The following is a 21,093-nucleotide window of genomic DNA, read 5'->3' on the forward strand; positions in this document are numbered from 1 at the left end:
AGTGCCTCTATTGTTTGGAAAGATCCTTCAAAACTTGAGCAAGAAGTAAACTTTTAAGCCCAAGACCAATGACTCATGCCTGTAATCCTAGCTAGGAGGCTGAGATCTGAGGATAGTAGTTAAACCAGCTAAGGCTGGAAAGCCTGTGAGACTTTTTTTTTTGCCAGTCATGGGGCCTGAACCTTGGGCCTGGGTGCTGTCCCTCAGCTCTTCAGCTCAAGGCTAGCACTCTACCACTTGAGCTACAGTGCCACTTCCAGCTTTTTCTGCTTATGTGGTGCTGAGGAATCAAACTCAGGGCCTCATGCATGCAAGGCAAGCACTCTACCACTGAGCCACCTTCCCGTCCCCTGTGAGACTTTTATCTCCAATTGACTACCAAAAAACCAGAAGTAGAATTGTGGCTCAAGTGGTAGAGTGCGAGTCTTCACTTAGGGTCCTTGACTTTGACCACAGAATAAGAATTTCTGGACAAGTCACCATGATTAGAAAACTTGGTGGAGCGTTATTGAATAAGTAAGCAAGCAGCCATGCAAGCAAGCAGGAAAGTCAGGGACACACTCTAAAATAGTATGGGCATTCTAAAGGAGACACAAGCTCTTCAGCTCCAGGAGTATTTCTAAGGTAAAGGCAGGGGGTTTGGCTTCAAAGTTATACAAAGCTGGGATTTTTGTCTTTGCTTTAACCACACCTGGCATTCTCTGAGTTTCCCGGAAAGAATGCATCTTGCCATAAAACAGATCCTTATCCTTGAGACAAGGAGGCGCCTTGCTATCTGCACTTTGGGGCAGGTGGCTTAAGTTTTCTCAGGAACTCATCCATCCTGTCAGACAGTTGTTCTTAGGTAAGAAAATGCATTCCTGTTGTCTCTCCCTGAAGCAGAAGATAGCCCTTCTATGTTTCTAAATACCATATTTCTGAGTTGCCAGGCCTCAGTTTCCTTAAGTTATCCTGCTTCATTTCCCCAAAAATGACTTGTTCCCTTAATCTTAAGGGAAGTACATGAAGGAGTATCTACTATATTTGCTATATTCCCTAGTCTGTTCTGCTTCATTTCCCCTAAAATGACTTGGTTCTGAAGTAGATGGACAAGCTTTAAGCTTGAGTCTTTGAATCCCTGGCAGCCAGTTGCCATGCCTCATTTTCCCTAGGCTATCCTGCCTCATTTTCCCCTAAATGACTTCCATCACTTAATCTTAAGGGAAGTTGATGGGTGAAGGTAACTGCTTCAAGCTGAGTTGGATTGCCTGGATCAGATATCATTAGGAGCATTCTTTGACTCTGAACTGGAAAGGAAGTCACATGAGAAATGAGGGACGATAATAATGGAGCATGATGCGTATATCCATATTATTCTACAATTTCCCTAGGAAATTGGAATTACATTGGTAGGCCAGTAGCCTGCCCTCCTAGAACCTGCTTGGCTTCCAGATTTGAGAAGAAGGAACCACTTTTACTGAACATCTCCACTTTCCTGCCATATTTTATTTGCTTCTTACAAAATAATGCTCAAGGTAGATAGGAGACCATACTTTATAGAAGAGGAAATAGGATGTTAGTTTACATCACTAATAGCTGAGGTAACTTATGACTGGCATATTTATTTTGGTACACAGTTTGGGATGGTCCAGGGTTTTTTTTGTTTTGTTTTTTATTTTATTTTATTTGTGAACATACTGTACAGAGGGGTTACAATTACATGGGCAGGATAATGTGTACATTTCTTACCAAGCATTGCAGCCTCCTCCTTTGGTTTACCCTTCACATCCCTTCCCAGCCTCCCCCCTCCCCCCCAATCCAAACCCTTCTCCTTCCCCCCCCCAACCGACGTTGTAAAGCTCGTTTTGTTTTTTGGTCCAGTTGTGGGGCCTGAACTCTGGACCTGGGTGCTGTCCCTTAGCTCTTTAGCTCAAGGCTAGCACTCTACCACTTGAGCCACAGCGCCACTTCCTGCTTTTTTTTTCTGCTTATATGGTGCTGAGGAATCAAACCCAGGGCCTCAAGCATGCAAGGCAAGCGCTCTACCACTGAGCCACCTTCCCAGCCCTGGGATGGTCCAGTTTATAGTCTTTGGTCCTGTTTGGGGACTTGTGGTGAAACAGCACATCATTATGGAGGCCTACAATAGAGCAAAACCACTCAGGGCCAGGATGCAAAAAAGGAGGAAGGGGAAGGGTTTTGAGTACCACTTCTTTCTAGGGTAAACTCCAATGAGCTGAAGATGAGGCTTTAACAGGCTGCACCTGTTAAAAGGTTCCACAGCCTACTATATAGCACCACAGACTAGGGACCAAGCCTTAACATGTGAGTCTTTGGGGAACATTTAAGATCCAAAGTACAGCACTGAGGTACAAAGAAATAATTTATGTAGTCATCATGTTATGGAGTAATAGAGCTATGAAATGAACCCAAGTCTAATGTGTGACATCCTATTGCACAGCTCATTATTGTGCATGAAGTTTTTCCAGCTCTGCTTAAAATCTAGAAGGGAGCTGGAATCTGTAATCCTAGCTACTCAGGAGGCTGAGATCTGAGGTTAATGGTTTGAGCAACAGCCTGGAAGTGTAGGTATGGCTGAAGTGGTGGAATGTTAGCCTTGAGCAAAAAAAGCCAAGCAGAAGTGTGAAGACCTGAGTTCAAGCACCAACACCAAACGTTTGTTGTTTTTTTCTTTTAAACTAGAAGGGAGCCAGCCCTGCAATGCCATATATACAAGCTGCTGAGTAGATTTCTATCCTGGGAGCTCACAAGCCCCGAGATTCAAAAATGCATTCATGTTGATTCCCACCCCTAAAAAGCTACCAAACCCACTCCACGAACTAGAAAATCAAGAGTAGAATGCACCACAACCCAAACAGGAAATTGAACAACAACCTACCTAGAATGAAGCCTGCTAAGGACTGGGTGACCCGCTAGCCCTCCCTGGCCTCCTGCCAACAAACAGCCTTGCTTCTCTTTGCATTTTAATTCCTGAGGGAGTAAAGGAGTCTACCATTGGCAACTAGAGCCTGTGAATACAATGGGAAAGCAGAGAAGGAGGGGGCTGCTTCTTGGCAGCCGAAAGCTAGTCTTCCATCTCAATGGTTGAAATCCAGTGAGGGGAAGGGGGAGGGGCAGGTTTCTCCCCAGGAAAAAATATCTTTCCTACCAATACCTTACTAGCCCCAGACCCCAAGTCACCACTTCAGTCAGAATGCAGAAAAGGTCAGCCCATCAAGTTAGCTCCAACCCCCAGCTCACACTGACCTTTGGCTTTAAGCTTGCTGGGCTACTTTCTTCTGTTGATGCTGGAATAACTACATCTTTGCGTGTAAGCCTCTTTCCAAAGTCTATTACCCTCAACACACTATATACTCAAGTCGTTCTCAAAGACCCTCATGCTCTAGAGACAACACAGAGCAGCAGAATGATATAAGACTCAGCTTGGCCCAGATGAGCATCTCTTGAATGGGGTGACATAAAAGGCAGGACTGCTAAGTTGTCACTCGAGATCCACAGAGCTCATGGGGACCCCTGGTTCAGAAATAAGGCAAACCTGCCGCCAAGAACTTAAGAAGCAGTCACATTTTATAGATATTCCTTGCACATGTGGAAAAAGAGGCTAGTGACTGAGGGCTTTATTCACAGGAAGCTTTGAGACACTTCTCACACAATTGGAAACTCACACACTTGAAAGTGTTTCCAGGGGCCTGAATGGGCCCCTTGCTCACTGCAAAATTGTGTGGTCACCTCCCCCCAGCTTCCCGCCAGCCTGTGCCCTCAGTTCTGGCCTCTCTGAGCCAGGACAAAGCCTGGCAGAGACTGGGAGGGGAACAGGAGGAGGGACTGAGGGGATAGGGAAAACTGCACAAAGGAATTCCTCACCCAAGCCCCCTGACCGCCAGCAAGTGAAGAAGCAATTCTGCTCTCCCTCCCACTCACTCCCTTCCCATCTTCCCACTGTGGCTGGGCTCAGGCCATACAGCAGCTGCGGGCCTTCAGAGAGGACCCACACATCCTCCTGTAGGTGGCAACAGTGCCACCTGTTTGGTGGGGCTGAGCCAAGGATTGCAAGAGGGAGGAGGCAGACAACTCAAGAGGAGCTGGGAAGCAGCGCAGAGCAGAGAGCAGAGCTGCGCTGAGAAAAGGTGTGAGGGTTCGGGAAGGCTGGGGGATACCACCGGGAGTTATGGGGGGATGGTGGTACAGATAATCTCTCCCTAGCAGGACTGGGATCCTGAGGTTGAGCAGCACCCCTCTGCTTGGGTTTTCCAGGCTGTTCAGATCCTGATCACATCGGTTCATGGAGGGAGGTGGGACTCTGGACGGCAGTCTGGGATTCAAGGGTAGGACCTCAAGCAGGGCAGGGGGTGTGGACTGGAGTCCGGGACAAGCTACCATAGCCCAGGGATGGGCTCAGGACAAGCTACCACAGCTCAGCAGTGGGGGCTGTCTGCTGGGGAGATGCTTAGAATGGATAGAAGTTTTCTTCCCTCTACTCCAGAGCCTACTTCTCCACCTCTACCCCAACCCTTCTTTCCCAAGGTAAGCATAGAAGAGAGGGAGTTTCAGGAGGAGCCACATTCTTCTTCCTTGAAAGGGTACAGCCACTACACTCCTTAAGATTCCACAACCTCAGAGGAGCTTGGACACCATGTAGCCCTGTCCCCTAGAAAACACACACACACACACACACACACACACACATCATGCAGCTCTTTGGGTATATCAAATTCCTTTACACATTCAATTAAATTCTCTTGAAACCCACTAGTGTAACATGCATCATACATAAACTAACATAGATTACACCCACCCACTTGCTTGCATTGGCTCAGTAATAAAATTCTCACCTGTCGTAAATACACTCCTGTCTTGAGTATAATAACAATCACAGATCCAGCATAGTTTAAGGGATCAGCTTTGTCTTGGGCAGACCCAGAAGCTCACGGAGCTGGGATCAGGATTCCCAGCTCCAAGACAACACCACCACCACCACCACACACACCTTTCTCTGATGCGCCTTGTACTTTCACCGAAGCTAATGCAGAGGGTGGGGCAGCTGAAAGGGGGAGGGGGGGCTTGGTTTCTGGTTGGGTTGTGGGGGGTGACTGAACTAGGTGACTAGGCAGGAAAAGACTAAGCTACTGTGCTAGAGCTTGCATTCTCCAGGTGTGTACTGGTTCTTTTTAACAGGTTGTGAGTGACCCCAGCAGCCAGTTTCTCCTGGTTTTCCTCTCACGGGCAGTGCCCCACCCCCGACCCCCTGGGAAGGGGACACAGAGAATCTTTCAGTCAGGGCTTTGTGATTTGTACAATCTGTGTATCCATAGCAACTAAGCAACAAGCTGGGCCTCCCTTAGCCTCAGGTCAGAACTGCTTAAGGTCCCTACAGCTTCCCGTGGTGGGAAGATAACTCTGCATGGGGCCGTGTAAATGGGAGCCAAATCTGCCTCAACTTGCTGAACCAAGTTTACCTCACCCCGAGGCAGTTTCTTCTGAAGACCCACCCAGCACTCCACCTCCTTTAGAGTGCTGTTATATAGGGAGGAGCTGGAGCACACAGGTATGTTTTCTGCTGGCCCAGAGCTGATCCTCCTGTGTCCCACTGGCTTTCCAGGTACTGAAAATAAAGGGAAAAGGTAAAGAAACTCTTTGTCTTTCTTTACCAGGCTCAAAGCCAGGGTTGTGGGCTTCATCCAATCCAAGGTTCTCAAGCCTGCCCAGTGACTTCCCTCTGTTGCCAAGCAGTGGCCCATGCTTGTGGCCCTCCCCCAGGCTCCACAAATACACTGGGAGGGAAGGCTGAAATCTACTTTCTGCCAGGGTCCCTGACAGCAGTGTCCCTTCCCCCAGGCTTTCACCATGGCTGAGTCCCCTGACTGCCGCTCCATCTGGGCCCGCTGCCTCCACTGCCTGTATAGCTGCCACTGGAGAACTGGACCCAAAGAGAGGAATCATACCAGCAAGGTGACATAGGGATGGGGGCTGAGGCCAAAAGTCAAAGCCTTTGCTTGTTCAAAGGGAAGGAATGTGGAGGCCTATTAAGCAACTGGGAGGAAGGGTTTGTTTATTTTCAGGCCCTGAAGCTTGAACTCAGGGCCTGGGCACTGTCCCTGACCTCTTTTGCTCAAAGCTAGTGCTCTATCACTGAGCCACAGCTCCATTTCCAGTTTTCTGCTGGTTAATTGAGGATGAGTCTCATGGCCTTTCCTGCTCAAGCCAGCTTTGAACCACAATCCTCAGATCCCAGCTTCCTGAATAGTTAGAATTATTGACGTGAGCCATAGGTGCCCAACTAGAAGGGTTTTTCTCTCTCTAGGAGGAAAATCTTACTCGAATTATAAAGAGAACTGCTCAGAACACAGCAGCCCAATACATGACAAGAAGCTCTTTTGAGCTGCCGTGGTTGGGGCCTCTGAGCAGAAATTGGGATAGGCTGTGAGAGCTTTTCTCCTGCCCCTTTGCAGTGTGACTATATCTGGTTTGGCCTGCTCTGCCTCACCTTCCTCCTCTCCTTGGCCTGGCTGTACATCGGGCTCATCCTTCTCAATGACCTGCACAACTTCAACGAGTGTGTCATGGGTTCCCCACCCCTTCCTCAGCATATATGGCCACTTACTCCCTACCTCAGGCCGCCTGGGTATTGTGGGGGAGGGGAGAACCCATCAGTCATCCTCACCCCAACCCAGCCCCTCCAGCTCTCCTGCTACCCTAACCTCCTTAGAAAATCCCTCCATGAAAACCCTAATCCTTAGAGGCCTGAGCTCATGGAGGTCTTTGTCCTTTCTCCCTTCTAAGTGGATCAACCCACCCCCATCTCCCATGAGGCTACTATTGACACCCTTTCTCCCACTTGGATGTCTTCTTCTTCTTCCCTCCCACAGATTCCTTTTCCGACACTGGGGACACTGGATGGACTGGTCTCTGGTATTTGTGTTGATCATCTCTCTATTGGTCACATATGCATCCCTGCTATTGGTGGGTTCTGGAGCATGCGGCATAATCCCCGCTAGCTCTTCTTTCTAGTACTGCTGTATCCTCTTGTCCTCAGGGGAGGGTGTTAATGTTTGGGTGGGAGGGAGGTACCAGCCTGCAAGAGCCTCCCCTCAATGACATTTCCCTAGAACTCTTCATGCCTCCTAAGTCTCCCTACCTTCTTCCTTCAGCTCCTGGCCCTGCTCTTGCACCTCTGTGGACAGCCTCTACATCTACATGGTCTCCACAAGGTACTGCAGGATTGACAGAGAGGAAAATAAGGGATGCCAGGGCCCAGCACTTTGTGTCCAGTGGAATGAGGACTTCCATTTTCTACCCTTGGGGTTGAGTACAGGACTTCAAATCCAGCAAATATTTGCCCAGTGAAAGAAGAGTCTGTGTTAGGGTTTGGGAAGGATCCTGTCTCAACAAAGGGAAGGGGGCAACCCAGGCAAAATAAACCATGAGCCTAGGTTAACAAAGAACGTTCCATCCATCCTTCCCCCTTCCAGGTTCTACTGCTCCTTATTATGTTTCTTGTTGCCACTGGCCTTGTGGGATTGGACATCCGGTGGCACCAGGAGTGGCATAGCTTACATCTGTCACTACAGGTGAGTGGCTGATATGATCTTCAGTGTCTAGGTGAGAGCCATGGCCTGTGGCCAATCCTAAAGCAAATGTTGTTCCCTGGTTCCCTAAGACTGTAGGTATCTCTGAACTCCAAACATCAGCCCCTCAAAAGATAAGAGTAAAGAGCAAGCTGGGCACTAGTGGCTCACACCTGTGATCCTAGCTACTCAAGAGACTGAGATTTGAGGATCGTTGTTCAAAGCCACCTTGAACAGGAAAGTCCATGACTCTTATCTCCAATTAAGCAGCAAAAAGCCAGAAATAATGGCGTGACTCAAGCACTAGAGCTCTGTCCTTGAGTGAAAAAAATGCTCACAGTCAGTGCTCAGGCCCTAAGTTCAAGCCCCAGTACCAACACAAAAAAAGTAAGGAGCAGTAAGAAAAGCTCTCCTTACCAGCTCTTATTCACAGGCCACAGCCCCATTCCTTCACATTGGAGCAGTTGCTGGAATCACCCTCCTGGCCTGGCCTGTGGCTGATACCTTCTACCGTATCCGTCCAAGAGGTGCCAACCACAACCCCCACTAACCTTTGCTGGCTGCTGATGGCTTCTCCCTCCTATCACTCATACCCTGTTTCCTAAACCTGTGCTCTGTCTTCTGCCTCTCAAGTACCCCCTCCCATTGCCCTTTTTCCAATATCTTTCCCTCAATCTACAGGTCCTAAGATTCTGCTACTAGTTCTGTATTTTGGAGTTGCCCTATTCATCTACCTGGTCCCCCTGTATGTATCCTCACCGTGCATCATGAAACCTGGAAACTTACCCCCCAAGCCTGGACTGGTTGGACACCGAGGAGCTCCCATGGTAAGTGGCACAAGTCTGGGCCATTGAGGAAGGTTTGCTTCTCCAGGCTGCAGTCAGGCCTGTGCATTTCCAGGCTTCCACCTTTCCCTGCAACCTTCATACCCATTCCCTTTCTCAGTTGGCCCCTGAAAACACCCTGATGTCCCTGAGGAAGACAGCTGAATGTGGAGCAACTGTGTTTGAGACGGATGTGATGGTCAGGTGACAGAGGGTGGGGCTCAAGATCTAGGGGCTGGTGGCTGGAATAGCTCAAGAAACAAAAATGAGCAGCCATGCCCCTGCAATAAAGGTTGGGCACTGATGACTCAACACCTGTAATCCTAGCTACTTGGGAGGTTGGCATCCAAAGGATCAAGGTTCAAATTCTGGCCAGGAAGAAAAGTCTTTAAGACTCAATCTCCAATTAAGCAGCAAAAGTCTGGGCTGGAGGCATGGCTCAAGTGGTAGAGCACCAGCTGAGCAAGCAAATGCAAGGCCTTGAGTTCAAGCCCTGGGCTGGTGTTGCCTTTAAAAAAAAAGAGCAGTAACAGATCTTGGCCCTCTGACACTCCTTGTGCCCTCAGCTCGGATGGCGTCCCCTTCCTCATGCACGATGAGCAGCTGAGCAGGACTACAGATGTAGCTTCTGTGTTTCCAGCCCGAATCACAGCTCACAGCAGTGACTTCTCCTGGGCTGAACTGCAGAGGCTGAATGCCGGGACTTGGTTTCTAGAGGTGAGCACATGTCTGAGTACAGTGACATTCAGAAAGGACAGAGTTCATTTTACTGATAAGTATTTGCTGAGCATTATGCTAGTCAGTAGGAGCACAATCTGTCTCTCAAGTCACTCCCACCTAGTAAGGAAGAAAGTCTAGGTAGTAATTAGAATAGGAAACCTGGCATAATAAAAACACTTTTCCAGGGCAGAGAGTAGAGAAAGGTCACTGTTTAGCAGATCAGGAGTGGCTTTGCCCAGAGGAAGATTATGAGAAGCATGTGACATGAGAGTTTGCTCACAGGATGGATAAAATAAGGATAGGGAATTGTGTTTGACAAGTTGAGATGGAATACAGACTAGACAGGTACTCTACCACTGAGCAACACCCTCAGCCCTTGAGATAGGGAACTCTAGTCAGGAGTACAGATAACAGCCAGAATATGAAAAAGTATGTTTCCATGCCAGATGAGATGGCTTATGCCTAAAATCTCAGCTACTCAGGAGATGGAGATCTGGAGGATTAAAATTTGAGGCTAGGGCTGGGAATGTGGCTTAATGGTAGAGGGCTTGCCTAGCATGCATGAAGCCCTTGGTTTGATTCCTTAGTACCACATACACAAAAATGCCAGAAGTGATGCTGTGGCTCAAGTGGTAGAGTGCTAGCCTTGAGCAAACAAAACTCAGGGACAATGCCTAAGCCCCAGGACTGGCAAAAAAATAAAAAGATTTGGGCCTGCCTGATCACCCAGTGGCTTACACCTGTAATACTAGCTACTCAGGAAGCTGAGATCTTAGGATCATGATTCAAAGCCAGCTGGGGCAAGAAAGTCTTTGAGACTTTTACTTCCAATTAACCAGCAAAAAAAGCTCCAGAAGTGAGGCTATGGCTCTAGTGGTTGAACGCTAGCCTTGAACAAAAAAACACAGGGATGATGCCCAAGCCCCACAATGGGCATGGGCATACACACACACACACACACACACACACACACACACAATTTCAACCAATAAGCTGAATGTAGTGGTGGCTGCCTGTGGTCCCAGCTATACAGGAGGACATAGATAGAAGGATGACCATGTCTGGGACTGGTCCACAGCAAAAACATAGACCTTACCTGAAAAATAACTGGCTGAGTACATGACTCATGTGGTAGAGCAGCCTAGGCAAGCCTGAGGCATGAGTTCAAACCCCAGTACCATAAAAAAGCATGTGTCCAGAGAAAAAAAGGGGCTCAACATAACTAAGAGATGCAAATCATGGAAGAGGCTTAGAATCATGGAGAAGGGCTCTGAATACTGGACCCTAGAATTATGAATTTAAATTCTGTAGGTGGCAAAAATATTTTAGATTTTTAGTATCTCTTCATATGAGTACAAAAGTAATACTAGCTCATCATAAAAATGTACCAACTCAGCTAGGTGCTAGTGGCTCACACTTATAATTCTAATTACTAAGGAAGCTGAGATCTGAGGATCTTGATTTAAACAGAATACATAAAAAACAAGATTCTTACCTCTAATCAGCAAAATGCTGAAAGTGGAAGTGGCAGTTTGGCTAAATTGGCAGAACACTAGCCAAGAACAGACGAAAAACAAGTGAGAGTAAAAATCCCTGAGTTAAGCCCTAGTAACAGCACACATACATACACACACACAAACACACACACATACACACACACAGAGTAAAATTTCAGAGAGCCTAGAAAATGAAGCCTCCTATAATCCAAACTGTGTGAAATATTTACTTTTTTGTGTTTTTCAGTAGTGGGGCTTGAACTCATGGCCTGGGCACTGTCCCTTAGCTTTTTTTGCTCAAAGATAGTGCTCTGCCATTTGAGTTACAACTCCATGTCTGACTTTTGGTGGTTAATTAGAGATGAATCGCTTGGACCAGACACTGGTGGCTCAGGCCTGCAATCCTAGTCACTCAGGACGCTGAGTTCTGAGGATCATGGTCCAAAGCCAGTCCAGGCCGGAAAGGCTGTGAGACTCTTATCTCCAATTAACCACCAGAAAACCAGATGTGGAGCTGTAGCTCAAAGTAGTAGAGCACTAGCTCTGAGTACAAAACTCAGGAAAAGAGCCCAGGTTCTGAGTTCAAGCCCTATGACCAACAACAACAACAAAAAAGACTCTCTCAGACTGTCTGCCTTAACTGACTTCTGGCTTCAAACTGGGATCCTCAGATCTCAACCTCCTTAGTAGCTAGGATTACAGGTGTGAGCCACTAGTGCAAAGCTTAATATTCACTTTTAACAGCTACATGTCCAACTGTATGCATTTATTTTTATATACATATACTTTTCATTTTGCATAAATAGGATCATGACACAGACTTTTGCAATTAAAAAGTATGAATACAATTCTTTATGATGGCATATCAGAGTAATTAAGAATTAGAAGCATCTAGATTTGAACCCTGGCGCTACCACTTGCCAGCTCTGGGAAACATTCCTTAGACAATCTGTGTTTCACTTTCCTCATCTGTACAATAGGAATAATAAAAATACTGTACCTGGGGCTGGGAAGGTGGCTCAGTGGTAGAGTGCTTGCCTTGCAGGCATGAGGCCCTGGGTTCAATTCCTCAGCACCACATAAGCAGAAAAAAAATCTGGAAGTGGCGCTGTGGCTCAAGTGTTAGAGTGCTAGCCTTTTGCTGAAGAAAGAGCTGAGGGACAGCACCCAGGCCCAGAGTTCAGACCCCATGACCAACAACAACAACAACAACAAAATACCGTACCCTATAGGGTTACTGGGTAGAAAGACATAAGTACTTAGAACTCTGAGTTATACCTAGTAAGTAGTTAATAAATATAGCTAGCTTCCTCTCCTGAGCAGCAGCTGCCCCCATCAGTACTCAGGCCATAGTTCTAAGAGTTGTAGGGCAGAAGGAGCAGGAAGAGAGTTAAGCTGTGGATGGACCATGGGGAGCGGTATGGCTGATAAACTGGGAGGAAATAAAAGGTTCTAAGATCCCAGAGGTCTCCATGAGACTGAAGAGACCTAGTGGGAAAAAGGAAGTTAAGAAACTAGACCAGGGGGGTGGGGGGGGGATGGGAAGGGGAAACAAAGGAGGAGGCAACAACGCTTGATAAGAAATGTACGCATTATCTTGCCCATGTAATTGTAACCCCTCTGTACAGTATTTTCACAATAAAAAAATAAATTAAAAACAAAAAAGAAACTAGACCAGAGGTCAGAAAACCAGAAGGAGGTTGAGGTCATAGAGAAAAGGCCTAGAGAGAATCAAGCCACATTTCAGAGACCTTTAGAGGAGGCAAGAGCTGAGTTGCAAGTGGGGAGGAAATGTGAACAAAAGATGGTGAGTATGGGGAAAAAGCTAGGACACCAATTCTGATGTTAAAATCATTGTCCTTTCTTTTAGAGATACCCTTTCTGGGGTGCCAAACATCTGTCTGGCCCTGACCAGAAAGAGGCTGGGAATCAGACAGTACCAGCACTAGAAGATTTATTGAAGGAAGCAGCAGCCCTCAACCTTTCCATCATGTTTGACTTGCGCAGACCCCCAAGAAACCACACATACTATGACACCTTTGTGAACCAAACACTGGAGACTGTGCTGAATGCAAGGGTGCCCCAAGACATGGTAATGATGTTAGGGGTCCCAATGAAATCCCTTTTGTCCCTCTGCCCACCCCACCTTCCCTAGGCCATAGTGATTTCAGGGCTACCTGTTACCCCAGTGTTCTGCCCCTCCCCTGAGGTTACACACCCTATATTGGAGCCAAACTTTTCCTGCCTCTGTCCCTGGAATCTCTAGGTGTTCTCAGCTTCATGTCCATCTTCCCTGTATACAGGTCCTTTGGCTACCAGATGAAGATCGGGTGAATGTCCAACAACGGGCACCCCAAATGCGCCAGATATATGGACAGCAGAGAGGCAACAGAACGGAGAAGCCCCTATTTCTCAATCTTCCCTATCAAGAACTGCCACTGTTGAACATCAAGTGAGTGCCAGAGAAAAGGAACCAAAGGGTATCCAAAGCTAAGGACAGGGAAAAATCAGTACAGGGAGTGCAGAGGTTATTCATTCACTCACAGAACAGATATTTATTGCTGTTGATTGAGTAATATTTGTTGCAGGCTTTGGGGTGCAAACACAAATCAGATTCCTGCTTTCATAGAATTTAGGTACTAGTAAAAGAAATAGACAAAGCTGGGTGCCAACGGCTCATACCAATAATCCTAGCTACTCAGGAGGCTGAGATCTGAGGATTGTGGTTTACATTCAGCCTGGGCAGGAAAGTCCGTGAGACTCTTATCTCCAGTTAATCACCAAAAAGTGTGAGGGAGAGCTGTGACTCAAGTGGTAGAGCAGTAAACTTGAGCAAAAAAGTTCAGGGCTGGGAATGTGGCTTAGTGGTAGACTCCTTGCCTAGCATGCATGAAGTGCTATGGATCAAGTGGTAGAGTGCTAGCCTTGAGCACAGAGAGGCTCAGAGACATTGCCCAGGCTCTGAGTTCAAAACCCAGGACCAGCAAAAAAAAAAAAAAGTTTAGGCCCTGGGTTCAAGTCCCAATGCACATGTGCACACAGGAAAAAGAGGAGATAGACAATAAACCAATTAAAATATGCATATTAGGTAGTGATGAGTGCTATGAAAATGAAATGGACATGTCTTAGTGATCGGGATGTTAGGGGTTGTTGTAGAAACTGGACAGTTATGTCAGAAAGCATCTAAAGAGTTGATATCTGAGCTGAGATTTGGGAATATCTAACTGGGAAGGCCTGGGAACACAATTAACTATAGGGAGAGCAGCAGAATTGCTGGGGTAACTAATGGTTTCCTCAGCCTAATGGCAAGAGGAAGGTGAAGCTGGGAAAGTAGGCAAGGGCCAAACTGGGTAGGCCTTATAAGTCAGGAGTAGTTCACCTTTATTCTACATGAAAGAAATCAGAAAAGAGGGGATAGGTCCAGAGAAGAGAGAGGTAAGAGAGTCCCAGTTGTGAACTGAGCCCCAGAAGATAAACCATTGAGTAAACATGATACAATTCCAAACACGAGGTTGCCAAGGTGCCTTAGAATTTGCCTGTGGTCACACAGAAAAATGTGAACTGAATGATATCTCAGATATTATAAGTACTTTATAGGAGAACCTTTGGGCTGGGAAGGTGGCTCAGTGGTAGAGCGCTTGCCTTGCATGTTTGAAGCCCTGGGTTCGATTCCTCAGCACCACATAAGCAGAAAAAAAAGCCGGAAGTGGCGCTGTGGCTCAAGTGGTAAAGTGCTAGTCTTGAGCTTGAAGAGCTGAAGGACAGCACCCAGGCCCAGAGTTCAGGCCCCATGACCGGACCCCCCCCCCAAAAAAAACAAACAAAACAAAAGAATCTTTTACTAAGCTGTCACCATGAAGAGAAACACAAATTTCAATTATAGCCAGGTGTAGTGGCACATGCCTGTAATCTCAGTGATTGAGAGGCTGACACAGGAAGGAGTATCATAAGTTCAAGAGAAATCTGATTTATATAGCAAGATGCTGTCTCAGAAAGGAGGAGGAAGAAGAGGGGGAAAGGAGGAAAGAAAGGAAGGAAGGAAGGAAGGAAGGAAGGAAGGAAGGAAGGAAGGAAGGAAGGACAGAAAGAAAGAAAGAAAGAAAGAAAGAAAGAAAGAAAGAAAGAAAGAAAGAAAGAAAGAAAGAAAGAAAGAAAGAAAGAAAGAAAGAAAGAAAGAAAGAAAGAAAGAAAGAAAGAAAGAAAGAAAGAAAGAGAAAGGAAGGAAGGAAGAATGTCAATTGTACAAGCACAAGAAAGGAAATACTGGCATAAATAGAAACAAGTGTGGAAAAGCCCAAGGCTTTGATGGAGCTTTGGTAGTAGTCTACAGACTCATCAGCAGTAGATAACATTGAGAAAGGCTAACCTGCAGGCAGTGTCCAGAGGTAGGAGATCATCTTCCTCTATTCAAAGCTACCAAAAGCTTATCTGGGGTATCCTGTTCAAAGGCACATTTTCAAAGGGACATTGATAAACTGTGTAAGGTCAGATTAGAAAAGTGTGCTTAGTGAAGGAAATAATGAATGACAGTCCAACCAGAATGGTTGAAGGAACTAAGGTTTTTGTTGAGTCTGCAGAAGGAAAGGCTCAGGGAGCTGAGGCCTCACATCTTCAGACCTCTGAAGGGCTGTCCTGGGACAAAGGGTAGAGACACATTTTGCATAACCTCAGAGAACAAAGCTGGTACTTGTGGATAGAATCCCACTAGGAAATGGACTCCCTCTATGCATAGAAAAATCACCTTTGGTTAGATGCTGGTAACTCATTCCTGTAATCCTGAAGGCTCAGATCTGAGAATAGTGGTTTGAAGCCCATGTGAACAAGGAAGTCCAGCAAGAAAGTCCATGAAGAATTTTTCTTTTTTTGAGGGGGGGGTCCGGTCATGGGGCCTGAACTCTGGGCCTGGGCGCTGTCCCTCAGCTCTTCAGCTCAAGGCTAGCGCTCTACCACATGAGCCACAGAGCCACTTCCGGCTTTTTTCTTTTTGCTTATGTGGTGCTGGGGAATCGAACCCAGGGCCTCATGCATGCTAGGCAAGCGCTCTACCACTGAGCCACCTTCCCAGCCCCTCCGTGAAGAATTTTTGTCTCCAATGAACCACCAGAAAGCTGGAAGTGTGGCTCAAGTAGTAGAGCGCTAGCCTTGAGCAAAAACAGCTAAGGGATAACGCCCTGAGTTCAAGATCCTGAGAGCAGTATTGAGTTATGAGAACAAAGCAGATTTCCATTAAGGAAGGGAGGGAAGGAGAGAAAGAGAGGGAGAAAGGGAAAGGAGCAAGAGAGGGGGAATGGGAGAGAAAGGGGGAGAGAGAGAGAGGGAGAGGGAGAAAATAGCACCTTTGGTCAGGGTCTGCTAGAACCAATACCACTTAGCAATGGCATTGTAGATTCAGGCACTTGCTGGGCCTGCCTGCTGTGCATTGTACACCACAATTTTGAATGTTCCTCATTTCTTTCCTGCTCCCACAGGGCACTGCACCAAGATAATGTGTCAGTGAACCTATTTGTAGTGAACAAGCCCTGGCTCTTCTCCCTGCTCTGGTGTGCAGGGGTGGATTCAGTCACCACCAACGACTGCCAGCTGCTGCAGCAGATGCGTTACCCCATCTGGCTTATTGTAAGGGCTCCTCTTCTCCCATCTCTAGTTCTCTTTAATCCTGTCCCTTTGGCTCTTATTTCCCTTCATCTACTATCCTTAGGGCTTTGGCCACTAACAGGAGGCTTTTCCTATTCCCATAGCCCCCTCAAACCTACTTAATGATATGGATCATTACCAATTCTGTCTCCACCCTGCTGCTTTTGTGGACCTTCCTTCTCCGAAGGTGAGTGCTTTGGGCCTCAGCGTTCTGGGTCTGTCCTTTCTCCAGGCCCTTGATTGTGAGGCTGATTCCCAAATTCACAAGTGCTGTCTGGACTTAGAGGTGTGGTCTTCCCCATTCTTGAAAAATTTTAGACCCATCCTTATTATACCAAATTGGCTTGAACCTGGGAAAGACAATTTGGAGCACCCCAGGGTGGAATGTCTTGCTACAAACTGGCTGAATTCATAATGGAAAACTTTTCTGTCTATAGGAGATGTGCTAAGGAAAATGAAAGAAATGGTAAGACAACCCCTCCCCCCCACTATGCACCTAATTTTCTCCTCCCAACTCAATCTCCTTGCTCACTTCCTACATGAGCCACCCTCTTCCCACCTTCGCAGGTTTAGAAACTGCAGTGCTGCTGACCAGAATCAATAATTTCAACATGGAGTGAATGCCCCATCCTGGTCCCTACCAGCTGGAATCTTAAGGCCTTGCCTTGGTCAAAGACAGGGGAAGAAGAAAGGCTAAAATGGAATATTATGGACTAATTGGTTGCAGTGTGTGTGGGGAGACTTTACTAACAGGAAGTTTTGCAGTTGGCATGCCTCAGCTGAAATGAAATCTACAGTTCTGGGGAGGGTGGGGGGAACTGATATGAAAAATTTGGGAAGCCTGTGAATGTGGAGAATTACCTCCCAAAACAAAGTTAAAATAAGGAAGTAAACAAGATAATGTTTCTTGTGCATTTCTTGATAACTTGTGGGCACATGTTCTTGGGTAGAAGGCATAGGGTGTTTCAAGGTGGGACAGCTTGGAACAGTGACCAAGGAGATGATGAAATGGGTTTTTCTGGAGAACTCTAAGTTGATGATGACAGTTCCACTCAATTTAGCTGCTTTCTTGCCTAAAGGCTACAAGCTAAATAGCCCATTTAGCCTTCTAATTCTCTGCCTACAGGTGGCTTTTTTTTTTTGCTGTGCCCAGCTTTTTCTTCTAGACTGGGTAGTTCCAATATCTTGTCTATTAATGTGTTACTAAGTGAACTTAAATCTCCCTCAGTCATAATCTAATCTTTCTGCTATGTGGGATGGGAGCATGCACCTTTCATTTTGTGTTGATATGACCTGACATTGAGGGGTCATGCTGCAAAGATTTTTGTTTTGGGAATAGCACCAACCAGCATATTGAAGGACTGCCACAGACAAGCTGCCCCAGGGGACATTCGTGGTGGCCTAGGCATGAAGTGCAGGGTTGCATTGTAGCTCCACCTTGTGGTTACCCGCCCCAAGAGGAGGTCCAAGTCCATAGTCACTGTGATATTTGCTGAATGTAACCTGTTTTCCAGATCGATTGAGTACTTGTGTCTTTCCTTGACTCTGAAATCTGATGGCACAGTCTGATTTCCATAAGTGTTCATTCCTCTGAATTGAGTTTCCGGCCTAGCATTCCTCTCAGCTAGCAAGTTCGCCAGTGTCCTTTGTTCGTGAGTCCCCAGGCTGAGACTGAGGAGGGCCAGTTTGAAGCTGGCTTAGGATAGGGGGTGAGGGAGTTAAGTCAAAAAACAAGGACAGGAAGGAACTCTGGCTTTACTATGGTCCTTCATTACTCTGAATTATGTTCTAGTTCGCGCCTCCACCCAAAGGCCAGTCAGATTAAGGCGCTGGGCAAGTCAGGAGACTCGATTCTAGCTCCCTTTGCACCTGCCAGACTAGGATCTGGGATAGTACTTAGCATCTCGGTGCCAGGGCAACCGCGAGAACTACAATTCCCAGGGTGCCTCAAAAACTTCCGGTCTCAAGATTGACAAGACTTTATGTTCCCGCCCCCACCGCCTTGCGGGCCCCGTTCCTTCTCTTCTCCATCTCGCCTCCTCCATGCACCTCGGCACGGGCACGCCCAGGCAGTGGTCCATACTGACATACCTGGCCTGCAGTTGGCACAGAGTGCGGAAGCCAGGGCACAGGATGTCTGGAGGCCCGAGGCTCAATGGAGACAACGCCGCGGCTGTTGCCCAGGTCCTGCTGTTCTTTGGGGGCTCTACGCCATCTTGCACCAGGCATTTCCTTGCTTTTCCCTGATTTCTGATTTCCCAGCCCCACTCCCATTCCCTCAGTCAGGCCGACTACTGACCTCAGCTCTGGAGTCCCCAGCCTGTCAGGTACTGCAGGGCTGTCATCTCTCAGCATGTACCTCCCCTCCCTACCTAATTTTTTCTATCCCCCATCATTCACACAGGCTCATAGCCCCTTCATTTCTTCCTTCCCCTTCCAACCTCACATTGGCCACCTCCAGCATCTCCACCTCCACCCACCTCAATCCACTTGCTCCCAAGCTCCTGGCTGAAGTTCTCTAACCTCAATGTCCATGCTCCACCAGAGTGCCAGCCCCCAGCCTTGATCCTTAGTCCTAGCCCCTGGCCTGGGTACTCAACCCTGAGCCCACCATTGCTACCCCAGGACGACCAGACCATCTAGGACTCCCTACACTGGAAACTGACAAAAAATAAACAAAAAAACCCTCCAGGTGGAGGGCCAGGGGGAGCTGCTATTGGGGTTCTGGTGCAGTTGCTCTTATTTTTAGCTGCTGACTCACACAGCTCCTGGCATCCAGGTTTGGGGCTAACAGGCTGGGCTGGGGGGATATTAATAGAGAGAAGGCACAGCCCCGACCCAGTTCAATTTGGAAACACAGAGATCAAGGAGCTTCCCCCTGCCATCCTGCCTGTAGACTGAGGCAGTGGCTGGGCCAAATGCTCTCTGGCTGCCAGATCTCTCAGCCTGGTAACACTGCCTTGGAACTCTTGAGGGAACTCCTGGGCACCACTCTCCACAAGCTTGCCATTCCTTTGGACTCTGCCACAGTGAATTTTCTGTTTTCCTGGCTAACAGGGCAGACGTGTGTTCTAATGGACAGGTTATTGTGACCATGGCCTTGGCCCACCTGGGCCCATTCCTGGGCCAGAATGCTAGTCTCATGGAAGGACACACTGTGGTATTCTGCTCCCCAAAGACCTTCATAGACATAAGGTGCTTTAGTATGATCCTAGCAGAGGGGGCACAGGCTATCAGGTCCCCAAACTAGACACAAAACTAGGAAGCTCTCTCTTTCTATTCTTTGTATTCTTGTTGGACAGTGTCTCTGCTCACAGCATCCTACAGACTCCATGATCTCTCCCTTCTCTGTAAAGAAACCTAATTCAGGCTGAGTTCTTGTGGCTCAAGCCTGTAATCCTAGCTACTCAGGAGACTGAGATCAGAAAATCACTGTTTGAAGCCAGCAGGGCAGAAAAGTCCATGAGACTCTCATCTCCAATTAATCACCAAAAAGTTGGAAAGTGGAGCTTGTGGCTCAAGTGGTAGGCAGCAGCCTTTGGACAAAAGTCAAATGAGAGCTTGATGCCCTGAGTTCAGCCCCAGTACTTATGCGCACATGTGCGCATGTGCACGCGCGCACGCGCACACACACACACACAATAGAAAGAGAAAACATAATTCATGAAAACCACTGAGAAAATTGTCCCCACTGAGCTATGAGTGATCCTTTATATATTCTCACTCCTATGGAGACTATTTTAATTAGCTAAAGCAGAAGCATTCCAATGAATACATTGGGAATGGTGGGCAAATAATAACACCTAACTGGACTAACCACCAAAATGCTTCCCACTTGATCCCAATTTGCTAGAATTCTTATTGACTAAGGATGCAGCAAACAAGGCCTCCCTCCACCCCCTTTCAAACAAGAAACTTCTTCCTTCTTCCTTCAAGGACCTGGGTCTCCAGCCCCCAGATAGAAACCACGTTTTAGGCAAGGGAGATTGTTTCTGAGCACACAAAGACTGAGGTCACCTGATGAAGCTCTATTTTCAAGAATGAGCTCAGATTATGAGACAGCAGAGAGCAGCCCCGCCCCTACCCTGTCTGTTTGCTGAGGGTGCGGGAGAGGCTGCGGAAGAAGAGAGAAAAAAATCCTCTCTCCTCGAAAATCTCTTCTCCGAACTGCATCGCTTCAGTCCAGGAGCAGACAGCCTGGTCGCCTAGCAACCACAGCTGCCTTCAGGGGAATGGGGGGGGGGAGAGACTGCTTTTGACCAGTAGGGGGCGCCTGTCTCTCTATGGCCTCGCTCTAGAGCCCTAGCAGTAGAGAGGGGTTTCCTTGATAAATGTCAAAGTCGCTAAGCTTTGCAGACCTCCTTCCAGGCTTGTCAGCCAGGTCTTCTGAGTGTGAGAGCGCCTGTGGAGCGGGAAGAAGTGGAGCGGGAAGATGCTCACTATGAATCGGATGGGAGTTTTCTTAAATTTACTAAAAAATGAAAAGAAGATGCTGGGCCTTGGTAGGTTAACACCTGTAATCCCAGCACGTAGGCAGGCTGAGCTACATAAGGAGGCTGTATTGGGGGAAAAAAAAAAGTGAAGGAATTGGAGGCATGTCTCAGTGCTAGTGGCTGCCTGGCAAATACAAAGCACCCCCCCCAAAAAAAAAGTGGGACTGGGAATGTACCTCAGATATATATACTGCTTGCCTGGCATAAGGCAAGGTCTTTGATTTGACCCCTCCTCTGCACCAGTACCACAAAAAGAGAGGGGAGGGGGTTCAGCAGAAGAGAGTAAGAGCAAAGAACCAAGGGGATAGGGCAGGATGAAATTGAGAGGAAAATAGTTTTTTCTCCATTCCCTACAATCTTA

The 21,093-nt window shown here is 47.4% G+C and overlaps 1 protein-coding gene across 4 annotated transcripts; it reads left to right on the forward strand.

The window, feature by feature from the left end:
- The first annotated feature begins 3,787 nt into the window (after nucleotides 1-3,787).
- Nucleotides 3,788-17,129, forward strand: Gdpd2 (glycerophosphodiester phosphodiesterase domain containing 2). 4 transcript variants are annotated; one of them, XM_013031620.1, is made up of 16 exons: nucleotides 3,788-4,127; nucleotides 5,836-5,949; nucleotides 6,450-6,553; nucleotides 6,867-6,960; nucleotides 7,149-7,208; nucleotides 7,470-7,568; nucleotides 7,999-8,092; nucleotides 8,247-8,392; nucleotides 8,511-8,593; nucleotides 8,956-9,106; nucleotides 12,476-12,697; nucleotides 12,909-13,057; nucleotides 16,074-16,221; nucleotides 16,344-16,426; nucleotides 16,677-16,705; nucleotides 16,807-17,129. In XM_013031620.1, exons 2-16 carry the CDS (start codon nucleotides 5,845-5,847, stop codon nucleotides 16,857-16,859), a joined length of 1,620 nt encoding a protein of 539 aa, XP_012887074.1. In that variant the 5' UTR covers nucleotides 3,788-4,127; nucleotides 5,836-5,844; the 3' UTR covers nucleotides 16,860-17,129. The 4 variants fall into 4 exon arrangements, with proteins under 4 accessions (XP_012887074.1, XP_012887075.1, XP_012887073.1 ...); XM_013031621.1 differs by lacking the exon at nucleotides 3,788-4,127 and adding an exon at nucleotides 4,255-4,325; XM_013031619.1 differs by lacking the exon at nucleotides 3,788-4,127 and adding an exon at nucleotides 4,467-4,524.
- Nucleotides 17,130-21,093: the final 3,964 nt, after the last annotated feature.

This window comes from Dipodomys ordii, unplaced genomic scaffold, assembly GCF_000151885.1.
Source record: "Dipodomys ordii isolate 6190 unplaced genomic scaffold, Dord_2.0 Scaffold142, whole genome shotgun sequence".
NCBI classification, from domain to species: Eukaryota; Metazoa; Chordata; class Mammalia; order Rodentia; family Heteromyidae; genus Dipodomys; species Dipodomys ordii.